The sequence below is a fragment of the Mya arenaria genome, chromosome 4, assembly GCF_026914265.1.
Source record: "Mya arenaria isolate MELC-2E11 chromosome 4, ASM2691426v1".
NCBI lineage: Eukaryota > Metazoa > Mollusca > Bivalvia > Myida > Myidae > Mya > Mya arenaria.
This window is the reverse complement of record NC_069125.1, coordinates 58,659,342-58,680,636: the sequence shown is the minus strand read 5'-3', so window position 1 is coordinate 58,680,636 and position 21,295 is coordinate 58,659,342. Positions and strand designations below refer to the sequence as shown.

Sequence of the window (21,295 nt, the reverse complement as noted above, 5' to 3'; positions counted from 1 at the left end):
ATCTTATTCAACAGAAAAATTTAATATCACATAAATTCTAATTTAATTTTTAAATGAAGAACAGCACCAGACACATGCATATCTCACCTAGTGTATTTCTTTCCCAACAATGTCTAACACAATCTCTACCTTATATACATGTATCAGCATGTGGTCCGCAATCACACCTTTGTTGAATATATAACTTTTAGACCACAAGCTTTATTTATATAATGTTATCATTCTGAAGATTATTTTTACAATTATTAACTTATTAAGAAGGACAGTTGAAGTATGGTTTAAGAGCATCAAATTATTTTCAATATTTATATAAATAACTGAGTTCAGTTGATCTTTGACAATTTAACCTAATGCAATAGTATGTTTTACTGAGGTCAAATCTTTCTTTCTAGACAATTGCAATGCTATAATACCTCAAGTAGGATAACATTAAATATTTAGCATGACAATAACAACAATGACAGTGATGACATATTATTTATAGTTTAGCATTGAGTTTTGACCTTGTGACCTAGTTTTTGTATCACATGTGACCCAGTTTTAATTTTTTAGATGTGTTCAAGAGTTTATCAGGGGGAAACATTCTGATTCAGTTTAATTAGTAGACCAAATATAATGCCTCTAGAGCGTTTAAATGATTTGTCCTTATGACTACTTTTTTGACCCCATGTGACCCACTTTAAAAGCGGTTGAGACTTGATCAAAGGGAACATTCTGACCAAGTTTAAACTAAATAAAACTAATCCCAAAATATGGTTCCGAGGATATGGTCCCAGACAAAAAAAAACTATGATATGACCTAATGCCTCTAGTCTGTTCCAAAGATTTGACCTAGTGACCAAGTTTATGACCCATGCGACTGACTTACAAGCAGTCAAGATTTTATCAAGGGATTATTCTGAGTGCACATAATCTGACCAAGCCCTAACAAGATATAAAAGATGGACAGAAGTAATGATGAATTGATGGACAAAGTCAAAACCATATCCCTCTCCTCAAACCTTCAGATCGGCAAGGAATAGCAATTCCTACAATAATTCTCTTTGAAACACAAACAAGCTCATGAAAACCAAGAACATTCATTTATAAAACATTAACATATACATACAGAGAGGAATGCATGAATGAGGTCAGCCTTGATCTGGGAGAGGGGTTTGTCCCGCACCATCACAAAGTGGTGCTCCTCACGCTCAGACCCCATCAGCGAGCCAAACCAGGACTTCTTTGTCATCCTGTTACATAAGAGTACATAGAAACATGATAGGGAATGATTCATCATGGTACAATTATCTAGCAATATAATCAAAAAATAAGATTGCCCACTTTGATGCCTTCCAGTAATTTTTCAATAAATCCTATATCATTATATAATGCTATACCATTAGGATTTCTTACAGCAAGTGATTCATTTCTGCATTAATCATCTTCTTTGGCTGATTCTATATAATACCTAAATTATTTTATAATTAAGGTATCTATAATCAGTATGGCAGGGTTGTAAATGTGAGTCAATCTCTGGTCTTAAAATTTTGGGGGGATTCCAGTATAAATGAAATTGATAGTGTTTGTACGAAACATAGTGGTTGGTTTTAAATGTTCTGTAGGGAAATTTGAAAAGCAGTGCAAATATATCAGTAGTTCAACAAAACTTTTCATGAATATATAAATAATCTGTAAGTCATACTCTGGTGAGGAGTCTGGAGTGATTCCTGCCATTGAATCCTCACTAGGCACTGAAATATACATGTAAGCAAACATGACACGTGAGTACTTCACATACAATGTTGGCAGATATTTAAATTTAATAATTTAATAATTAAAGATGAGCAGAAATAGAATACGATCTGTCTCTCAATTTGATTTAAACTTGGTACCCTATCAAATACGATCTGTCTCTCAATTTGATTTAAACTTGGTACCCTATCAAATAACAGTTATTTTTCAGTACTGCAGTTATTATCAAGACACAGAGAACTGAATTATTTTTGGAGTGAATTTTGTAATGAAACAGTCAGATGATTATTATTTTAAAAGAATCATGTAACAGAAATTGTTTTAAAAAAGATTTAAAGAAGATTTAGTTGTCAACAAAATTTGTTGTCCAATGAGAAGGCAGTATTTCTAAGGTTTTCCAATATGTTTATTTCAGTAAATCAGAAGTCAGCCATTATGAATTTTAATCAAGTGAAACGGTAGATATAAATAATGGCTGGACAAGAAATTGGGTAGTTTACAAAATATTATTTACAATTTACACCCATTAAAAGGTTGTTGGTATATACTTACACAAAATAAATGGTTATGCGAACGCATCACATCAAACCATTTATTTTTGTAAGTACATACCAAAAATCTATTACCATTATTAAATGGGTTTTTTTATACCCCCTTCACATACAAGGATTCTTCTTACAAGTCCTTGCTTGTAATCAATTGCAAGCATCCATAAATAACTGTCTGGTATCAGTAAATAATGTGCAACAACTCGCAGACACTCTTAGGATCCTTTTTCAGGAGAGGCAAATATTTAAACATGTCAAAAATCTTCTTACAGTTGTCCACGGTTTTATTTTTGTGTAACTTGTGAAAATCCGATAGCATTGTAAACTGATTGCAACATCATGTTACTAATTGTTAACTGCTTGCAAGAATCTGTAAATGACTTCTAAGAATATTTCTTTATGATTTGTTACAGTTGCTTTACCATATGTTTACAGACTAACTCATAACTATTTGCAACAATACATAAACAGGTCATAACATACACGTTAAAGCGTCGATGAATAGTAACATTCCGTAATTTACTCATAATAAACTCGTAAAAATCTGTAAAAACCTCGTAAAATGCCCGTAAGTTGCTGGTAGTTATCCGTGACAACTGGTAACAAATCATGGAATTTTGCCATAATACATCATAGTAACTTGTAATAATCCATAAATAGCTCATTATAACTCTTAAATTAGTCTGAAAAGTGGCTTTATCTTTATGATCCAAGAATTTGTGTGATCCATAAGGACTCGTAAGAAAAACCAGTATATGTGAAGGGGGCATTATGCTTCTTTCCTGTAAATTTTCTGCCACATGCATCTAATCTTCCTTCCTATGTATTTCATAAACATTTTACAAGTACTAGAGAAAGAGTGTTTAACGCGAAAAGGAATGTTAAATAAAAATGTGTTAACATAAAACAAGGACAAAGTTATTTATAATATTTATATCATGCTTCATTCCTTTCTGAGTTTGTTAATTTGTGTTAAGAAATCATACTGCATATAGACTTTGGGAATCATAAATGATTGCTATAAATGGGATGTATTGAAATAGGGACAAAGAAATTCTGTCTACCGTATATTGTATTTCTCTACTCACCAAACAACCAATCAGCATTCAGTTCTAGGGCCACATGCTAAATCACATGACCATTTAGAAATTTAAAATTCACCTGGCAAAAGAAGAAGGGGGTCCTTAAGGGCTGTAACCCCATTAGCCCCGTGATATGGGTATGGTATACCTTGGAGCTTTCTTCTGTGGAAGCGGGGTGAGCCCAGGAAGCTGTTTTTGATGGTATGTAGGCGTGATTTCCAGGGCGTGTTCTGTACGCTTGGGGAGGTGGGTGGGGTTGGGTTTGGGCTGTTACCCAAATGACCACGCCCATGTTTCGGACTCAACACTGGTGAACCGTTGGGACTGTTAGAGGACAGACTAGCCTTACGACTGCAAATGAAAATATTGAGAAACATAACTCATTAAACACGTATATCAGCAAGATTTTATTTTACAAATAACATATTGCTAAAATCACTCTATAAAAGTGAATGCCAATCAGAGCTTTAAAGCAAAAATCATTTCTTATGAATAAGCTAAATGAGATTCTCTGTATTGAAACTAAACCATATATAATGTCCAACAGGATATTGTCATTAAGCAAAGATCTTGCACTTAAAGCATTACAAAAAGCAGTATTTCATGTGAGCAAAAATAAAGCTAAACCCTGGGTAAACAAAATGGGCAACCTAGGATTAAAAGCACAATAACAAATGCATAATACACATTTAATAATGATTATAAAAATAAAACCAAAACGCAAAACTTAACTAACAAAATAAATAAAGGAACTGAATCAAACAGAAGCCCACAGAGTGACTGCAACACGTGTGAGAACTTACACTTTCTGTATTGCGAGGGCTCTACGCCCTGCAGTGGGCGAACCTTCACTTATACAACCCAGAGACAATCTGGCAGCGGGGAAAACATGGCATACAGTGTTAGTGGTGGTTAAAGAGGGGCAGTTATATAATCTCATAACATGTTAGAGGGGCGTTAAATAAGTCATAGCATGTTCATTGTTAGTGGCTGGTTGTAAAGCTTAAAGGGTAGATAATTTTTTCAAGAAAGTCAGTAATCATTAAGTATCTACCGTAATCTTAATCAATTTTCAAGTAAATGTTACAAATCTGACTTCATAAGCGATTATCTTAGTCTTTAACAATCCCAAAATGTTAATAAAAATGAAATTTCCAATGCAGTTTTAGTTTTTAAATATATTTTACAATTGTTTTCGTCCATGTTTTTAAATTCAACACCAAATGATAAATGCACTAGCACAATACAAGCTACACTAAATACAGTATTTTAAGTACCTCGGCTGTCCATTCAGCTGTACTGCATCTATACGCTTACGGGGAGGGTCCGCTGAAACCAACAAAGGATGGGATAATACAATACTACATGAAACTGTTGATAATTTGCAGGAGTGTGTATTTTCTCAGTAAATACCTAGCACTTTTCTTCTTTTAGTTCTATTTATTAACTTCTTATGTTGTCATGGTTATATAAAACTGTGAAGTGAAAACATATTAGTGATATGAACACGCGCAACAGTCTGGAAAATATACATGTTTGTCTAATTTTCTACTTAAGTCTGCTCCCAAATTAAATTTCATTTTTTTATGTCTCTTCTATAAGTTATAGGCTAGCATACCTGATTCTGATCGATGGCGTATTTCTATTTCATCCTCAACACAAGGGTTCCTGAGTTTTCTATCCAACAGTAAAAAATATATCACCTTTTCTGTATTATGTCTGAAAGTAAAAAAATAAATGTTTCACTAGTGAAAACTGACAGCCCTTTTATGCAAAATTTTAACAGAGCAAAGTAGAAATAAACTTGAAAAAATTAAAAAATAATTTATGACTAGAGATTGTTTTTTAGGGAAAACATATGTCACCCTCCCAATATGCAAACTGTACATGAATTTGATTTATATCACAACTCAGAGTGATTTCTGACCAGCAGTTCTGAGAACTAAAGTGGCAGACAAAAGATAACACTGATAGAAATTTCAAAACAAATCAATGGTCAAATTAATGTGAACAAACAGTTGGGGGCATAATCAAATATGGCCACTTATCGGCTACCTTGAAGTTGATTCTTCATGTAAAGTATCAAGAAGGTGCAGCATTTACTGTAGAAGAAGTTTACTTCACAAAATTGTTACAAACTCCAAGATGGCCACTGTTCAGCCATGTTGAAAGCGATTTCAACATGTTTTATGTTACCCGGTATGCAGGTCTACTCATTAAAGTGAGTCACTGGTTAAAGGTATAAAAAAATCTATGTAATCATGTTTTTGATATTATGTGCAGTGCACTAAATTTTTGAAAACAAAGGGGTCATAACTCATGAATAATAACCTGAGCAGAACATGCCAATGTTTATGCACAATTAGGCCTAGGTCTCATCATTCCTCTAGTTTCATTAAAATCACTCCAGCAGAATTAGAGATTTTGTGCAGACAAAGTTATCACTAATTGCTCTATATTTAAAAAATCAAAGGGTCATAACTCAAATTATCTGAGTAGAACAAACTGATCTAATGCACAACTAAGTTTGGTACTTGTCATTGCTGTGAAGTTTCATTAAAATCCCTCCCGCAGTTTTCTCACTACCAACTATGTTTAAGCAAGTTACTGCTATTAAGTAGCTCCACAGAATGCATTTTATTTTAGACCAACTGCCGGTACTCAAGCTATTACCTGCTATTAAATAACTTAGCAGATTGCATGCTATTATACCAAATATGTAAACTATATAACCTTCTGGCATGGCTTATAGTACAATTAATATTTTTATTTTGAGCGCAAATTTGAAGCTAATATGAATTACTAAAGGAAATATCTTACGATAAATTAATGTTCAAGCCAGTAGATTATGTTCAAGCAAGAACCTGCTATGGTATGCTGAGCTGATGTTCAAGCCAGTACCTGCAATTGTGTAGCTGAGCTTATGTAAAAATCAGTACCTGCTATTGAGTTGCTGAGCTGATGTGTAAGCCAGTATCTGCTATTGAGTTGCTGAGCTAATGTGTAAGCCAGTACCTGCTATTGACTTGCTCAGCTAATATCAAGCCACTACCTGCTATTGAGTTGCTAAGCTAATGTGTAAGCCAGTACCTGCTATTGACTTGCTGAGCTAATATTAAGCTACTACCTGCTATTGAGTTGCTGAGCTAATGTGTAAGCCAGTACCTGCTATTGACTTGCTCAGCCAATATTAAGCTACTACCTGCTATTGAGTTGCTGACCTAATGTGTAAACCACTACCTGCTATTGAGTTGCTGAACTGATGTGCAGGCCAATACCAGCTATTGAGTTGCTGAACTGAAATTAAGCCACTACCTGCTATTGAGTTGCTGAGCTAATGTGTAAGCCAGTACCTGCTATTGAGTATGAGCTAATGTTTAAGCCAGTACCTGCTATTGAGTATGAGCTAATGTTTAAGCCAGTACCTTCTATTGAGTTGCTGAGCTAATATTAAGCCAATACCTGCTATTGAGTTGCTGAACTGATGTGCAAGCCAGTACCAGCTATTGAGTTGTTGAGCTAATATTAAGCCTCTACCTGCTATTGAGTTGCTGAGCTAATGTGTAAGCCAGTACCTGCTATTGAGTTGCTGAGCTAATGTATAAGCCAGTACCTGCTGTTGAGGAGCTCCTGTATCAATCTGTCCTTGTCTTTGAAGCACTGGAGAGAGTTCATGGTGGATAGAACGTCTGGATCCAGGTCCTCAATAGACGGGATGATCGACGTCTACAATATCATACCATGTAGGCTTGAGTATACTTCAATACAGAGTATTACTATATAACTTTATAAATGAACACTCCTATAAACATTATAAACTTATTGCGCCTTTATTGTTCAACAATTATTTATTTTTTATCATTATCTGTATAACTTCATTCTATAAAAAAACTGTTTTTAGTGTAAAATGAGCTATAAGCAAGAATATACATCCATAATTGTCAAATTTTTGTTTCAATAAGTTTTGTACCAGGAATGAATTCAGAATTATTAAAGTTTATCCTGGTGAGTTAGGGAGAGATGTCTTTTGAAGCAATTGTTGACTAATAGACAGACGGACGGATGCCCTGTGGTACACACTGGGAAAAGCTCACCCTGAGCACTATGTTCTCAGGTAACCTTAAAATTTGCTACATGAATTCAATGGGCGACAATCTAACAGAAATTTACAGAGTTCCAATATGTATGTGTATTTTCTCTTTATCTAATCATATACACTCATTTATTTATTCTTTAGGGAAACATAATATTATAGTTGCAGACATAATAATATTTTTTTAAATATTTCACTTTAAACAATCTAATGCTCATGTGTTTATCAAATGAGAAGAATCAATATACAGACAATAGCTGTACAAGGAAAGGAACAAAATACATCAGAAATGTAAGAGACTTTGAAGGGAAAGAAAAAACATCTTAAAACATAACAACAGAGGGGTATGGTCAAGTCAACACAGAATAAAAATGATATTGAATCGGTTGAAAAAGGGGGTGAAAAATGGGGGTGAAGAAATTGGGGTGAATGAATAGGGGTGAAGGATTGGGGTGAAAGAATGGGGGTGAAAGAGCAGGGGTTAAGGAATAGGTGTGAAGAAATAAGGGTGACGGAATAGGGGTAAAGGATTGGGGGTGAAACCATGGGGCAGAAGGAATAGGGGTGAAGGAATACAGGTAAAAGAATGGGGATGAAGGATTGGGGGTGAAGGAATAGGGGTAAAGGCTTGGGGTGAAGGAATGGGGCTGAAGAAACGGGGGTAAAAGAATATGGGTGAAAGAATGGGGATGAATAACTGGGGGTGATGGACTGGAGGTGAACAAATGGGGGTGAAAGAATTGGGGTGAAGGAACAGGGGTAAAGGATTGGGGGTAAGGAATGGGGTGAAGGATTAGAGGTGAAGAAATAAAAGTAAAGGAATGAGGGGGGAAGAAATGGGGTGAAGGAACAGGGGTGAAGGAATGAGGGTGACAGAATGGGGTGAAGAATTGGGGGTGACAGAAATAGAGGTGAATGATTGGGAGTGATGAAGTAGGTGGAGGGACAATGGTGAAGGATTAAGGTAGAAGATTTGGGGTGATTGAATAGGGGTGAAAGATTGGGGGTAAAAAATGAGGGTGAAAAAATGGAGGTGAAAGAATGGGTAACAAAAGTAAAATAATACCTGAACGACTTGAACAACAGGCAATTCTAGTTCTAAATGATCCTGACATTCCCTAGAAAATACAGAAGAAAAACACAACCTTACAATACATATATATCAAACTGTATATAATCGTAAGTGTATAAACATAGACAAGAACCTGAACAAAATGTTAATGCATAATATAGCCCAGACAAAGGCACAACATCACAGGAGAATACATTTGTGTGCTTATTGCCCATCTGGTGAGAAACTTTCAGGTTTATGTCAGAAATTCTTATTCAGAGAAAAAGAGCATACATTGACATCTTATCACTTCTTGGACTGGTAAATACTGGAAGTTTCTCATAAAAAGGCAATTTTCTTAGAAAGCAAGTCTTGGCACTTTCTGAAAGTATTCAAATGGATCACCTCCAAGATGACAGTTTAGATTGACCCAAGGCCTAGAATTAATTTCAAATACAAATGACATGGTATGTGTGACAAATCATTATAGGGCACACCATTACATCGTAATCATGTATTCAATCATTGAGAGAATCGCTATTTCAGTGCCTCAAAGAGTAAAATACAGATAAAAATTCTCAGAAAATATATACAAGTTCATATTTATAGGTTTGAGGTCCATGAGACATTCAGAAAATTCCTCAGTAGATGAGGGGTAAAGCTGAACATAATAATTAAGAGTGGACATGATGGTTGTGTAACTTCAAGGAATACTATCTTGAACAGTACACAACCGAACGAGGACCATCTCAGGTTATTTGGAGGCTGGCTAGACTCTATGCACACCCCATACATGCCATATTTTCTGGAGACCATTCAGGGGGATTTGTTCAAAAGGCTGAAAATTCAGGGGGATTTTGGTTGTATTCAGGGGGATTTTTTTAGCAAGTCTAAGTTGGCGAAATTATAAAGTATTTTTAGACGCAAGTACAAAAAAATGTATTCACCTATAGTTTGCTTTGAAAACCTCTTAACTTTTTCATTATACAGAATTATTTTATGTCATTATGTTTTTATCATATTCTTATGATACACTGTCATGTCATACTGTAATGCACTTGCAGAACAAAATATGTCATTGGAAAAAAATGTTTTCAAGACAATTAAATTAAATTTACATTCCTCCAGAGTCTTTCAAAAAAATTGTGCTTAATTCTATCAGCTTTGATGACTTTCAGACAATAAGAGAATAGAATAAATATTATTAATTTCTTCCTTCCAAAATAGTAATATTTCTTTGCCTTTGATAATTACTACAAATTAATTGATCACTTGTTGTAAAACTTTCCTTTTGGCATTTCACCCTGGTGGAGTTGTTTCTTTACATTCAGTTTCACTCAAATACTGTGGTTTCACTTTGTCATTATTGCCTGATGTAAAATTTCTAAAAAAAAAAAAAAAAAAAAAAAATTTTTTTTTTTTTTTTTTTTAAATTCCGGGAGATTTTTATCTCCCGCCGGGATGGATCGAAATTCCGGGGGATTTTCCCCCCAGCCAGGGGGATATGGCATGTATGACACCCCTTGGTTTCATTGCATCACTTCAACTAACCATCCCAAATAGAGGCTCAGAGACTACAAACTAAAAGATGAAAAATAAATACATAAAAACAGTTTTGCCTTGAATCGCTAATTGAAAACTTTCTGAAATAGACTTGCTTTCTTCATGCTGACAGTAATTTAACATTTTGTATAAATCTCAATAACACTCAATATATGTCAGAAATTACTTTATTTGTATCGTTTAACAGCTTAATAAATCAAAATATAAGTACTTAATATTGAGAGATATATGGAGTGTTGCTTTATACAAGTATGAGATAGGATTTACACCAATACATGTAATGCTGTTCCAAGAAGAAAGTACCTGAACAATCTGAATTATGGGCAATTCAAGTGTGTGGTCTTGTTTATGACCACTTAAATATAGAAGACATGTATTACATTATAAAGCACATAAGTAATAATGCACACTTAATGAATTCATAGAATGATCTTTTTAGTCACTAAAAGCTTCTTTTACTTCATTGTTGTATTTAAGACACAGCAAAAAGGATAAGTGTTGCTTAATTGTTCCAGAAAATAGAATATAAATTTCTTGTGCCTAAAATTTAATGTTATATGTGTCCATAACTGTTCAATCATTCGTTTTCATACCAAGTGTTCAGCCAAAAACAACAACAGTTTTTAACAAATGTTTTAAATGTGTCCTCTCTCCAAATAATGAAATTAGTAGCAGGTATAAAACCATTGCCACATAAGTTTCAGTCTTTCATAGGCCATGATAGGGCCAATCATCTACATAGGGTCAAAGTCAAATTAGATACTAGAATATATATGGCAGCATGGGGCCATTGCAGTTATAATAGCCTCAGCATGCTTATATAATTGCCAATTACAATTCAATTAGTGTATCAATAAGACAATGATAGTGATTTGTATACTCACATGGTGACCCAGGGATGTCTGTGGATTTCTTCCAACTGTAATAAAGAACCAAACACATGAGGATCATAAGGGGCAAAATATCTCGGGGAATGGCGTAGTTTCCATGGTGATGTATGAAGTAAGAATTTAAACTTTATTAAACAGAAATTAAATATGTCTGGTTGTTGGCTGACATAAAAAATGCTCAAATATTGGAATAATAGGAACAGAAATGCTGCATGCACATAAAACAGTGCTTGTTTGTTTGTCTTTTTTTAAGTTCATTAAGGCCATAATTAAAAATAAGCATCTATTCTTCGACTTACTATGCAGATGTATTTAAACTCTTATAGCACTTCCCCAGATGAATGCATATCCTTTAAAAACACATCTTTTGATAGGTCCAAAGTTTAATTTCGTACTTGAGTTTTTGAATGATAAAATTGTTGTTCATTATGCCAAAACTTGTCAGCCTTTCACGACCTCTGATGGTGGAAATTCGCATGAAAGTCCTAGGTCATGCATATATAAAACAAAAATAAAAAAGTCTCAATATGTTTCTTAATAAACACGGAAATCATTTAACCAAAATCTTGCTTTCAAAAAGAAAAGAAGTAATGAAAACGGAAATGTAAATGTAAGGATTGATTGTTATTTTTTCGTGCGTTCATGCAGCATAAATGCTCGGCCGAGATTTTGCAAATTTTCCAAAACCCGGTCAAGCATTCGTATTGCATGAACGCATGAAAAAATATGAATCAATCCTTCAATGATTGTTGTATTTCAAAGAATGAATTTGATGCCAAAGAAACAATAGATATCGTAGATGCTGCAGTTGTTAAGCCAGACGATTTCATACAACATTACAATGTCATCTTTGAAGTATTATTTTTTAGGTTGTTACAAGCGTGCACTGACCAAATATTTTCAAACTCCAATACTATTACATTCAATTGTATAACAATATTATTGTCTACCAAATATTCCTTTGACTATTTTGTATTATGGCCAATATTTCAGTTTAAGCAAAAGATGATGATAATGATAAAACCGAGGTCAACAGTATGATAGTTATGAAGGACTGATATCATATCCAAAATAAAAAAATTGCCAAATACATACGGTGAGGCGTTTCTCCGGGTCGACCTCCACCATGCCACGGAGAAGGTTCTGACAGTCGGGTGGAACAAAGTGGGGGATGTGAAACACGCCCTTCTTCACCTTCTCCAGCAGCTGACGCAGGTTGTCGTCATCAAATGGAAGAGCTCCCTGAGGATTAGAAAAGAATTCATTGTTTGTTAGGATACACAACTTTTTATAAAATAAATTTGTTACAACAACCCTCAGTGTACAATGTAGACAAATTTTCGGAACAAGTTCAAGGGCGTAGCGTGTGCAAAATTGTGTTTACTCGAAATATGGAATAGTTTTTCAAAATAAAATGAAGGAGATCATATATATGACTTGCCAGACTTTCAACAAAACACGTTCTCAAACAATCTGATATACCAAGGTTCAAATTCATGATCTACTTCAAATGTATAAACTACCAGTCGTCATAGTTTGGTAGGATAAAAGACTACAGAAGTTATATAATGATTTTCAAGTTAAGAATTGATATATTGTTCCTTTTCATTGTTTAAACATGAAATATAGGAGCTAGTCTTCTATTCTTGTGAAAAGATGTAGACCACTCTCTCGGAACTAATCTCCCTTTCTCTGTAAATGTTCATCAAACCTAACCCATGTTGTCATGGTGTTTCTCAGATATGTTTTCAGGCGCTTCATTGTTGAAAACAACTTTTCTGCTGTTGCCGTAGAAACTGGTATAGCCAGTAAAATTGACAGACACATTCTTATGTTTGGATACAATTCCAACGGTGCTCTTTTTATAGCTGTTTCAAGTGAGTTTGGGATATCTTTCGGCGTAACTGCTGTCCATCTAGTTTTCCAACATCAAGCTTCGTTGCAGAATTGACCATTGTCGCCATTGATATCTGCCTCAAATTCTGTAAAGACATACTGCACTCATTTTCAAGCTCACCAACCTGGTTTGGAACGAAGGACTGCGCCCAAAACGCCCATGTGGAATAAGAAGATGATCTCTTAGTTCTGTAATGAGATGGATTATACATGTTTTGTCTCCAGAATTCTGATGGTGTTGCTGCTGGCGCATTAGGCCTGTTTTCCTGCCTTTTAGGGTTATGAGGAATCGAAGGCTCCACTCCAACTTGCTGCGCCCAAACCATCGCTTTAGTAAACAAATTGTTCCAAGTACCATCATCATTCATATCAGTATCAAGTTGGGCTGTTAAAACCCTTGCCTCTAATGAAGCTTGAACAAGATCGCATTTTTCTGTCTGCAACATCGTGGACAGAGTGTTGATGCCACTGAGAATGTACGCGACAGCTACAAGAGTGACGATCAACAGGAAGCTTAAGATCCTGCTTCTGTATGATGCAGCCTTTGTATCTCCATGTTCAGTTGCGAGCTCATTTAGTTAAACATAATATATACTCTAGCTAGGTTACCGGTCATAAACAATATTGACACAGCGCTAGCTATACTGAGCAACTAAATACTTGGCATATTTTGTTATAAGAGTTGGAACACTAGTATATTTTATCTCTTTAATACGGTAAGTAAGAATTCATCTATGCTAGACCCCCCTACATCCATTTGAAATATTTTTATCGTCTATTTCGCATTTAAAAGTGATTTCTTTTTATATTACTTTCAGTTCAAAAGTTTATTTGAACAAGTAAACAAGTATGCCACGCTAGGCGCCTGAAGTTTTATAAAGATTTGATAAAAACTTTCGAATTTATGACTTGGGAAAAATATTGATCTAATGACCTAGTTTTTGACCTGAGGTGACCCATATTCACAAATGCACATGACAATATATAGACAAGAATTCTTGAAAAGTTTCATAACAATTGGATAAAAACTATTGACTTTACGACATGGAATAAAAAATTACACAGAAGTGTTAACACCCAACCGCTTCCTTGTTTTTCGTCATTCTATAACCCGTAATTTTTCGTAGTCACATGTGTAATGAAATGAAAGGGTAAAACATGATGCCTGGATAATTTTAACATCGCTTTTTACTTTCACTTGCAATTTGATTCCATGGTTATACTCCCTGGACAATACTTTATTGGAAATGGCCATAAAATGCTTCATTCAAACAACAAAATCACATTACTGAGCCAATATCTGGAGAACCTTTACAAAGTGTATACAGCTGAGACTGTTTATTTACCCTTGACATTTTAATATTTTTTCAAAAATACTGCTTAACAACAAAAATCATGCAGTATTATAATTTAAAATTTAAACATTGAAAATAACCCCTAGTCCATCCCTACCCCAAGAAGTGTATCAAGGGTAACCCACTACTCCCGCTCTACCACAAGAAGAGTATGAAGTATAACAAACTACTCACAACTTACCAAAACAAGTGCATAAAAGGTAGCCCACTACACCAGCTCTACCACAAGAGGAGTATAAGGTAAACACACTACTCATCACATACCGAAATGTATAAAGGGCACAAAGTCTACCACAAAAAGAGTATAAAGTGTAACCCACTACTACACACCTACCACAATAAGTGTATAAAGGGTAGCCCACTACTCCCGCTCTACCACAAGAAGAGTATAAAGTATAACAAACTACTCACAACTTACCAAAACAAGTGCATAAAGGGTAACCCACTACTCCCGCTCTACCACAAGAAGAGTATGAAGTATAACAAACTACTCACAACTTACCAAAACAAGTGCATAAAGGGTAACCCACTACTCCCGCTCTACCACAAGAGGAGTATAAAGTATAACAAACTACTCACCACCTACCAAAACAAGTGCATAAAGGGTAACCCACTACTCCCGCTCTACCACAAGAGGAGTATAAAGTATAACAAACTACTCACCACCTACCAAAACAAGTGCATAAAAGGTAGCCCACTACTCCCGCTCTACCACAAGAGGAGTATAAAGTATAACAAACTACTCACCACCTACCAAAACAAGTGCATAAAAGGTAGCCCACTACTCCCGCTCTACCACAAGAGGAGTATAAAGTATAACAAACTACTCACCACCTACCAAAAGAAGTGCATAAAAGGTAGCCCACTACTCCCGCTCTACCACAAGAGGAGTATAAAGTATAACAAACTACTCACCACCTACCAAAAGAAGTGCATAAAAGGTAGCCCACTACTCCCGCTCTACCACAAGAGGAGTATAAAGTATAACAAACTACTCACCACCTACCAAAACAAGTGCATAAAGGGTAACCCACTACACCAGCTCTACCACAAGAGGAGTATAAAGTATAACAAACTACTCACCACCTACCAAAAGAAGTGCATAAAAGGTAGCCCACTACTCCCGCTCTACCACAAGAGGAGTATAAAGTATAACAAACTACTCACCACCTACCAAAACAAGTGCATAAAGGGTAACACACTACTCCCGCTCTACCACAAGAGGAGTATAAAGTATAACAAACTACTCACCACCTACCAAAAGAAGTGCATAAAAGGTAGCCCACTACTCCCGCTCTACCACAAGAGGAGTATAAAGTATAACAAACTACTCACCACCTACCAAAAGAAGTGCATAAAAGGTAGCCCACTACACCAGCTCTACCACAAGAGGAGTATAAAGTATAACAAACTACTCACCACCTACCAAAACAAGTGCATAAAAGGTAGCCCACTACTCCCGCTCTACCACAAGAGGAGTATAAAGTATAACAAACTACTCACCACCTACCAAAACAAGTGCATAAAAGGTAGCCCACTACTCCCGCTCTACCACAAGAGGAGTATAAAGTATAACAAACTACTCACCACCTACCAAAAGAAGTGCATAAAAGGTAGCCCACTACTCCCGCTCTACCACAAGAGGAGTATAAAGTATAACAAACTACTCACCACCTACCAAAAGAAGTGCATAAAAGGTAGCCCACTACACCAGCTCTACCACAAGAGGAGTATAAAGTATAACAAACTACTCACCACCTACCAAAAGAAGTGCATAAAAGGTAGCCCACTACTCCCGCTCTACCACAAGAGGAGTATAAAGTATAACAAACTACTCACCACCTACCAAAAGAAGTGCATAAAAGGTAGCCCACTACTCCCGCTCTACCACAAGAGGAGTATAAAGTATAACAAACTACTCACAACCTACCAAAAGAAGTGCATAAAAGGTAGCCCACTACACCAGCTCTACCACAAGAGGAGTATAAAGTATAACAAACTACTCACCACATACCAAAACAAGTGCATAAAGGGTAACACACTACTCCCGCTCTACCACAAGAGGAGTATAAAGTATAACAAACTACTCACCACCTACCAAAAGAAGTGCATAAAAGGTAGCCCACTACACCAGCTCTACCACAAGAGGAGTATAAAGTATAACAAACTACTCACCACCTACCAAAAGAAGTGCATAAAAGGTAGCCCACTACTCCCGCTCTACCACAAGAGGAGTATAAAGTATAACAAACTACTCACCACCTACCAAAAGAAGTGCATAAAAGGTAGCCCACTACTCCCGCTCTACCACAAGAGGAGTATAAAGTATAACAAACTACTCACCACCTACCAAAAGAAGTGCATAAAAGGTAGCCCACTACTCCCGCTCTACCACAAGAGGAGTATAAAGTATAACAAACTACTCACCACCTACCAAAAGAAGTGCATAAAAGGTAGCCCACTACACCAGCTCTACCACAAGAGGAGTATAAAGTATAACAAACTACTCACCACCTACCAAAACAAGTGCATAAAAGGTAGCCCACTACTCCCGCTCTACCACAAGAGGAGTATAAAGTATAACAAACTACTCACCACCTACCAAAAGAAGTGCATAAAAGGTAGCCCACTACTCCCGCTCTACCACAAGAGGAGTATAAAGTATAACAAACTACTCACAACCTACCAAAAGAAGTGCATAAAAGGTAGCCCACTACACCAGCTCTACCACAAGAGGAGTATAAAGTATAACAAACTACTCACCACATACCAAAACAAGTGCATAAAGGGTAACACACTACTCCCGCTCTACCACAAGAGGAGTATAAAGTATAACAAACTACTCACCACCTACCAAAACAAGTGCATAAAAGGTAGCCCACTACTCCCGCTCTACCACAAGAGGAGTATAAAGTATAACAAACTACTCACCACCTACCAAAAGAAGTGCATAAAAGGTAGCCCACTACTCCCGCTCTACCACAAGAGGAGTATAAAGTATAACAAACTACTCACCACCTACCAAAAGAAGTGCATAAAAGGTAGCCCACTACTCCCGCTCTACCACAAGAGGAGTATAAAGTATAACAAACTACTCACCACCTACCAAAAGAAGTGCATAAAAGGTAGCCCACTACACCAGCTCTACCACAAGAGGAGTATAAAGTATAACAAACTACTCACCACCTACCAAAACAAGTGCATAAAAGGTAGCCCACTACTCCCGCTCTACCACAAGAGGAGTATAAAGTATAACAAACTACTCACCACCTACCAAAAGAAGTGCATAAAAGGTAGCCCACTACACCCGCTCTACCACAAGAGGAGTATAAAGTATAACAAACTACTCACCACCTACCAAAAGAAGTGCATAAAAGGTAGCCCACTACTCCCGCTCTACCACAAGAGGAGTATAAAGTATAACAAACTACTCACCACCTACCAAAAGAAGTGCATAAAAGGTAGCCCACTACTCCCGCTCTACCACAAGAGGAGTATAAAGTATAACAAACTACTCACCACCTACCAAAACAAGTGCATAAAGGGTAACACACTACTCCCGCTCTACCACAAGAGGAGTATAAAGTATAACAAACTACTCACCACCTACCAAAACAAGTGCATAAAAGGTAGCCCACTACTCCCGCTCTACCACAAGAGGAGTATAAAGTATAACAAACTACTCACCACCTACCAAAAGAAGTGCATAAAAGGTAGCCCACTACTCCCGCTCTACCACAAGAGGAGTATAAAGTATAACAAACTACTCACAACCTACCAAAAGAAGTGCATAAAAGGTAGCCCACTACACCAGCTCTACCACAAGAGGAGTATAAAGTATAACAAACTACTCACCACCTACCAAAACAAGTGCATAAAAGGTAGCCCACTACTCCCGCTCTACCACAAGAGGAGTATAAAGTATAACAAACTACTCACCACCTACCAAAACAAGTGCATAAAAGGTAGCCCACTACACCAGCTCTACCACAAGAGGAGTATAAAGTATAACAAACTACTCACCACCTACCAAAAGAAGTGCATAAAAGGTAGCCCACTACTCCCGCTCTACCACAAGAGGAGTATAAAGTATAACAAACTACTCACAACCTACCAAAACAAGTGCATAAAAGGTAGCCCACTACACCAGCTCTACCACAAGAGGAGTATAAAGTATAACAAACTACTCACCACCTACCAAAACAAGTGCATAAAAGGTAGCCCACTACTCCCGCTCTACCACAAGAGGAGTATAAAGTATAACAAACTACTCACCACCTACCAAAAGAAGTGCATAAAAGGTAGCCCACTACACCAGCTCTACCACAAGAGGAGTATAAAGTATAACAAACTACTCACCACATACCAAAACAAGTGCATAAAGGGTAACACACTACTCCCGCTCTACCACAAGAGGAGTATAAAGTATAACAAACTACTCACCACCTACCAAAACAAGTGCATAAAAGGTAGCCCACTACTCCCGCTCTACCACAAGAGGAGTATAAAGTATAACAAACTACTCACCACCTACCAAAAGAAGTGCATAAAAGGTAACACACTACACCAGCTCTACCACAAGAGGAGTATAAAGTATAACAAACTACTCACCACCTACCAAAAGAAGTGCATAAAAGGTAGCCCACTACACCAGCTCTACCACAAGAGGAGTATAAAGTATAACAAACTACTCACCACCTACCAAAAGAAGTGCATAAAAGGTAGCCCACTACTCCCGCTCTACCACAAGAGGAGTATAAAGTATAACAAACTACTCACCACCTACCAAAAGAAGTGCATAAAAGGTAGCCCACTACTCCCGCTCTACCACAAGAGGAGTATAAAGTATAACAAACTACTCACCACCTACCAAAAGAAGTGCATAAAAGGTAGCCCACTACACCAGCTCTACCACAAGAGGAGTATAAAGTATAACAAACTACTCACCACATACCAAAACAAGTGCATAAAAGGTAGCCCACTACTCCCGCTCTACCACAAGAAGAGTATAAAGTATAACAAACTACTCACCACCTACCAAAACAAGTGCATAAAAGGTAGCCCACTACTCCCGCTCTACCACAAGAGGAGTATAAAGTATAACAAACTACTCACCACCTACCAAAAGAAGTGCATAAAAGGTAGCCCACTACTCCCGCTCTACCACAAGAGGAGTATAAAGTATAACAAACTACTCACCACCTACCAAAAGAAGTGCATAAAAGGTAGCCCACTACACCAGCTCTACCACAAGAGGAGTATAAAGTATAACAAACTACTCACCACCTACCAAAACAAGTGCATAAAAGGTAGCCCACTACTCCCGCTCTACCACAAGAGGAGTATAAAGTATAACAAACTACTCACCACCTACCAAAAGAAGTGCATAAAAGGTAGCCCACTACTCCCGCTCTACCACAAGAGGAGTATAAAGTATAACAAACTACTCACCACCTACCAAAACAAGTGCATAAAAGGTAGCCCACTACTCCCGCTCTACCACAAGAGGAGTATAAAGTATAACAAACTACTCACCACCTACCAAAAGAAGTGCATAAAAGGTAGCCCACTACACCAGCTCTACCACAAGAGGAGTATAAAGTATAACAAACTACTCACCACCTACCAAAACAAGTGCATAAAGGGTAGCCCACTACACCAGCTCTACCACAAGAGGAGTATAAAGTATAACAAACTACTCACCACCTACCAAAAGAAGTGCATAAAAGGTAGCCCACTACACCAGCTCTACCACAAGAGGAGTATAAAGTATAACAAACTACTCACCACCTACCAAAAGAAGTGCATAAAAGGTAGCCCACTACTCCCGCTCTACCACAAGAGGAGTATAAAGTATAACAAACTACTCACCACCTACCAAAAGAAGTGCATAAAAGGTAGCCCACTACACCAGCTCTACCACAAGAGGAGTATAAGGTAAACACACTACTCATCACATACCGAAATGTAAATAGGGCACAAAGTCTACCACAAGAAGAGTATAAAGTGTTAACCACTACTACACAGCTACCAGAATAAGTGTATAAAGGGTAATGCACTACTACACACCTACCACAATAAGTGTTTTAAGGGTAACCCACTACTACACACCTACCACAATAAGTGTTTAAAGGGTAACCCACTACTACACAGCTACCACAATAAGTCTTTAAAGGGTAACACACTACTACACAGCTACCACAATAAGTGTTTAAAGGGTAACCCACTACTACACACCTACCACAATAAGTGTTTAAAGGGTAACCCACTACTACACACTTACCACAATAAGTGTATAAAGGGTGACCAACTACTACACACCTACCACAATAAGTGTATAAAGGTTAACACCCTACTACACACCTACCACAATACGTGTATAAAGGGTAATGCATTACAACACACCTACCACAATACATGTATAAAGGTTAACACACTACAACACACCTACCACAATACGTGTATAAAGATTAACACACTACTACACAGCTACCACAATAAGTGTATAAAGGGTAATGCACTACTACACAGCTACCACAATACGTGCATAAAGGGTAACCCACTACTACACACCTACCATAATAAGTGTATAAAGGGTAACCCACTGCTACACACCTACCACAATAAGTGTATAAAGGGTAACACACTACTACACAGCTACCACAATAAGTGTATAAAGGGTAATGCACTACTACACAGCTACCACAATAAGTGTATAAAGGGTAACCCACTGCTACACACCTACCAAAATAAGTGTATAAAGAGTAATGCACTACTACACACCTACTATAATAAGTGTATAAAGGATAATGCACTACTACACACCTACCATAATAAGTGTATAAAGGGTAATGCACTACTACACAGCTACCATTATAAGTGTATAAAGGGTAATGCACTGCTACACACCTACCACAATAAATGTATAAAGGGTAACCCACTACTACACACCTACCACAATAAATGTTTAAAGGGTAACCCACTACTACACACCTACCACAATAAATGTATAAAGGGTAACCCACTACTACACACCTACCACAATAAATGTATAAAGGGTAACCCACTACTACACACCTACCA

The 21,295-nt window shown here is 36.8% G+C and overlaps 1 protein-coding gene across 3 annotated transcripts in view; it reads right to left on the bottom strand.

Annotated features, from left to right (window-relative positions):
• Positions 1–21,295, bottom strand: part of LOC128232418 (serine/threonine-protein kinase BRSK2-like) — an 87,092-nt gene that overhangs the window by 4,909 nt on the left and 60,888 nt on the right. The window contains exons 8-17 of one of the 3 annotated variants that reach the window (XM_052945949.1): positions 12,057–12,203; positions 10,956–10,990; positions 8,524–8,575; positions 6,978–7,090; positions 4,983–5,083; positions 4,642–4,693; positions 4,168–4,236; positions 3,444–3,715; positions 1,685–1,733; positions 1,109–1,232 (exon numbers count right to left, since the gene is read on the bottom strand). In XM_052945949.1, the coding sequence (XP_052801909.1) occupies positions 1,109–1,232; positions 1,685–1,733; positions 3,444–3,715; positions 4,168–4,236; positions 4,642–4,693; positions 4,983–5,083; positions 6,978–7,090; positions 8,524–8,575; positions 10,956–10,990; positions 12,057–12,203 (1,014 nt within the window). The remainder of the gene's footprint in view (positions 1–1,108; positions 1,233–1,684; positions 1,734–3,443; positions 3,716–4,167; positions 4,237–4,641; positions 4,694–4,982; positions 5,084–6,977; positions 7,091–8,523; positions 8,576–10,955; positions 10,991–12,056; positions 12,204–21,295) is intronic. The other 2 variants (XM_052945950.1, XM_052945951.1) reach the window with 2 other exon arrangements.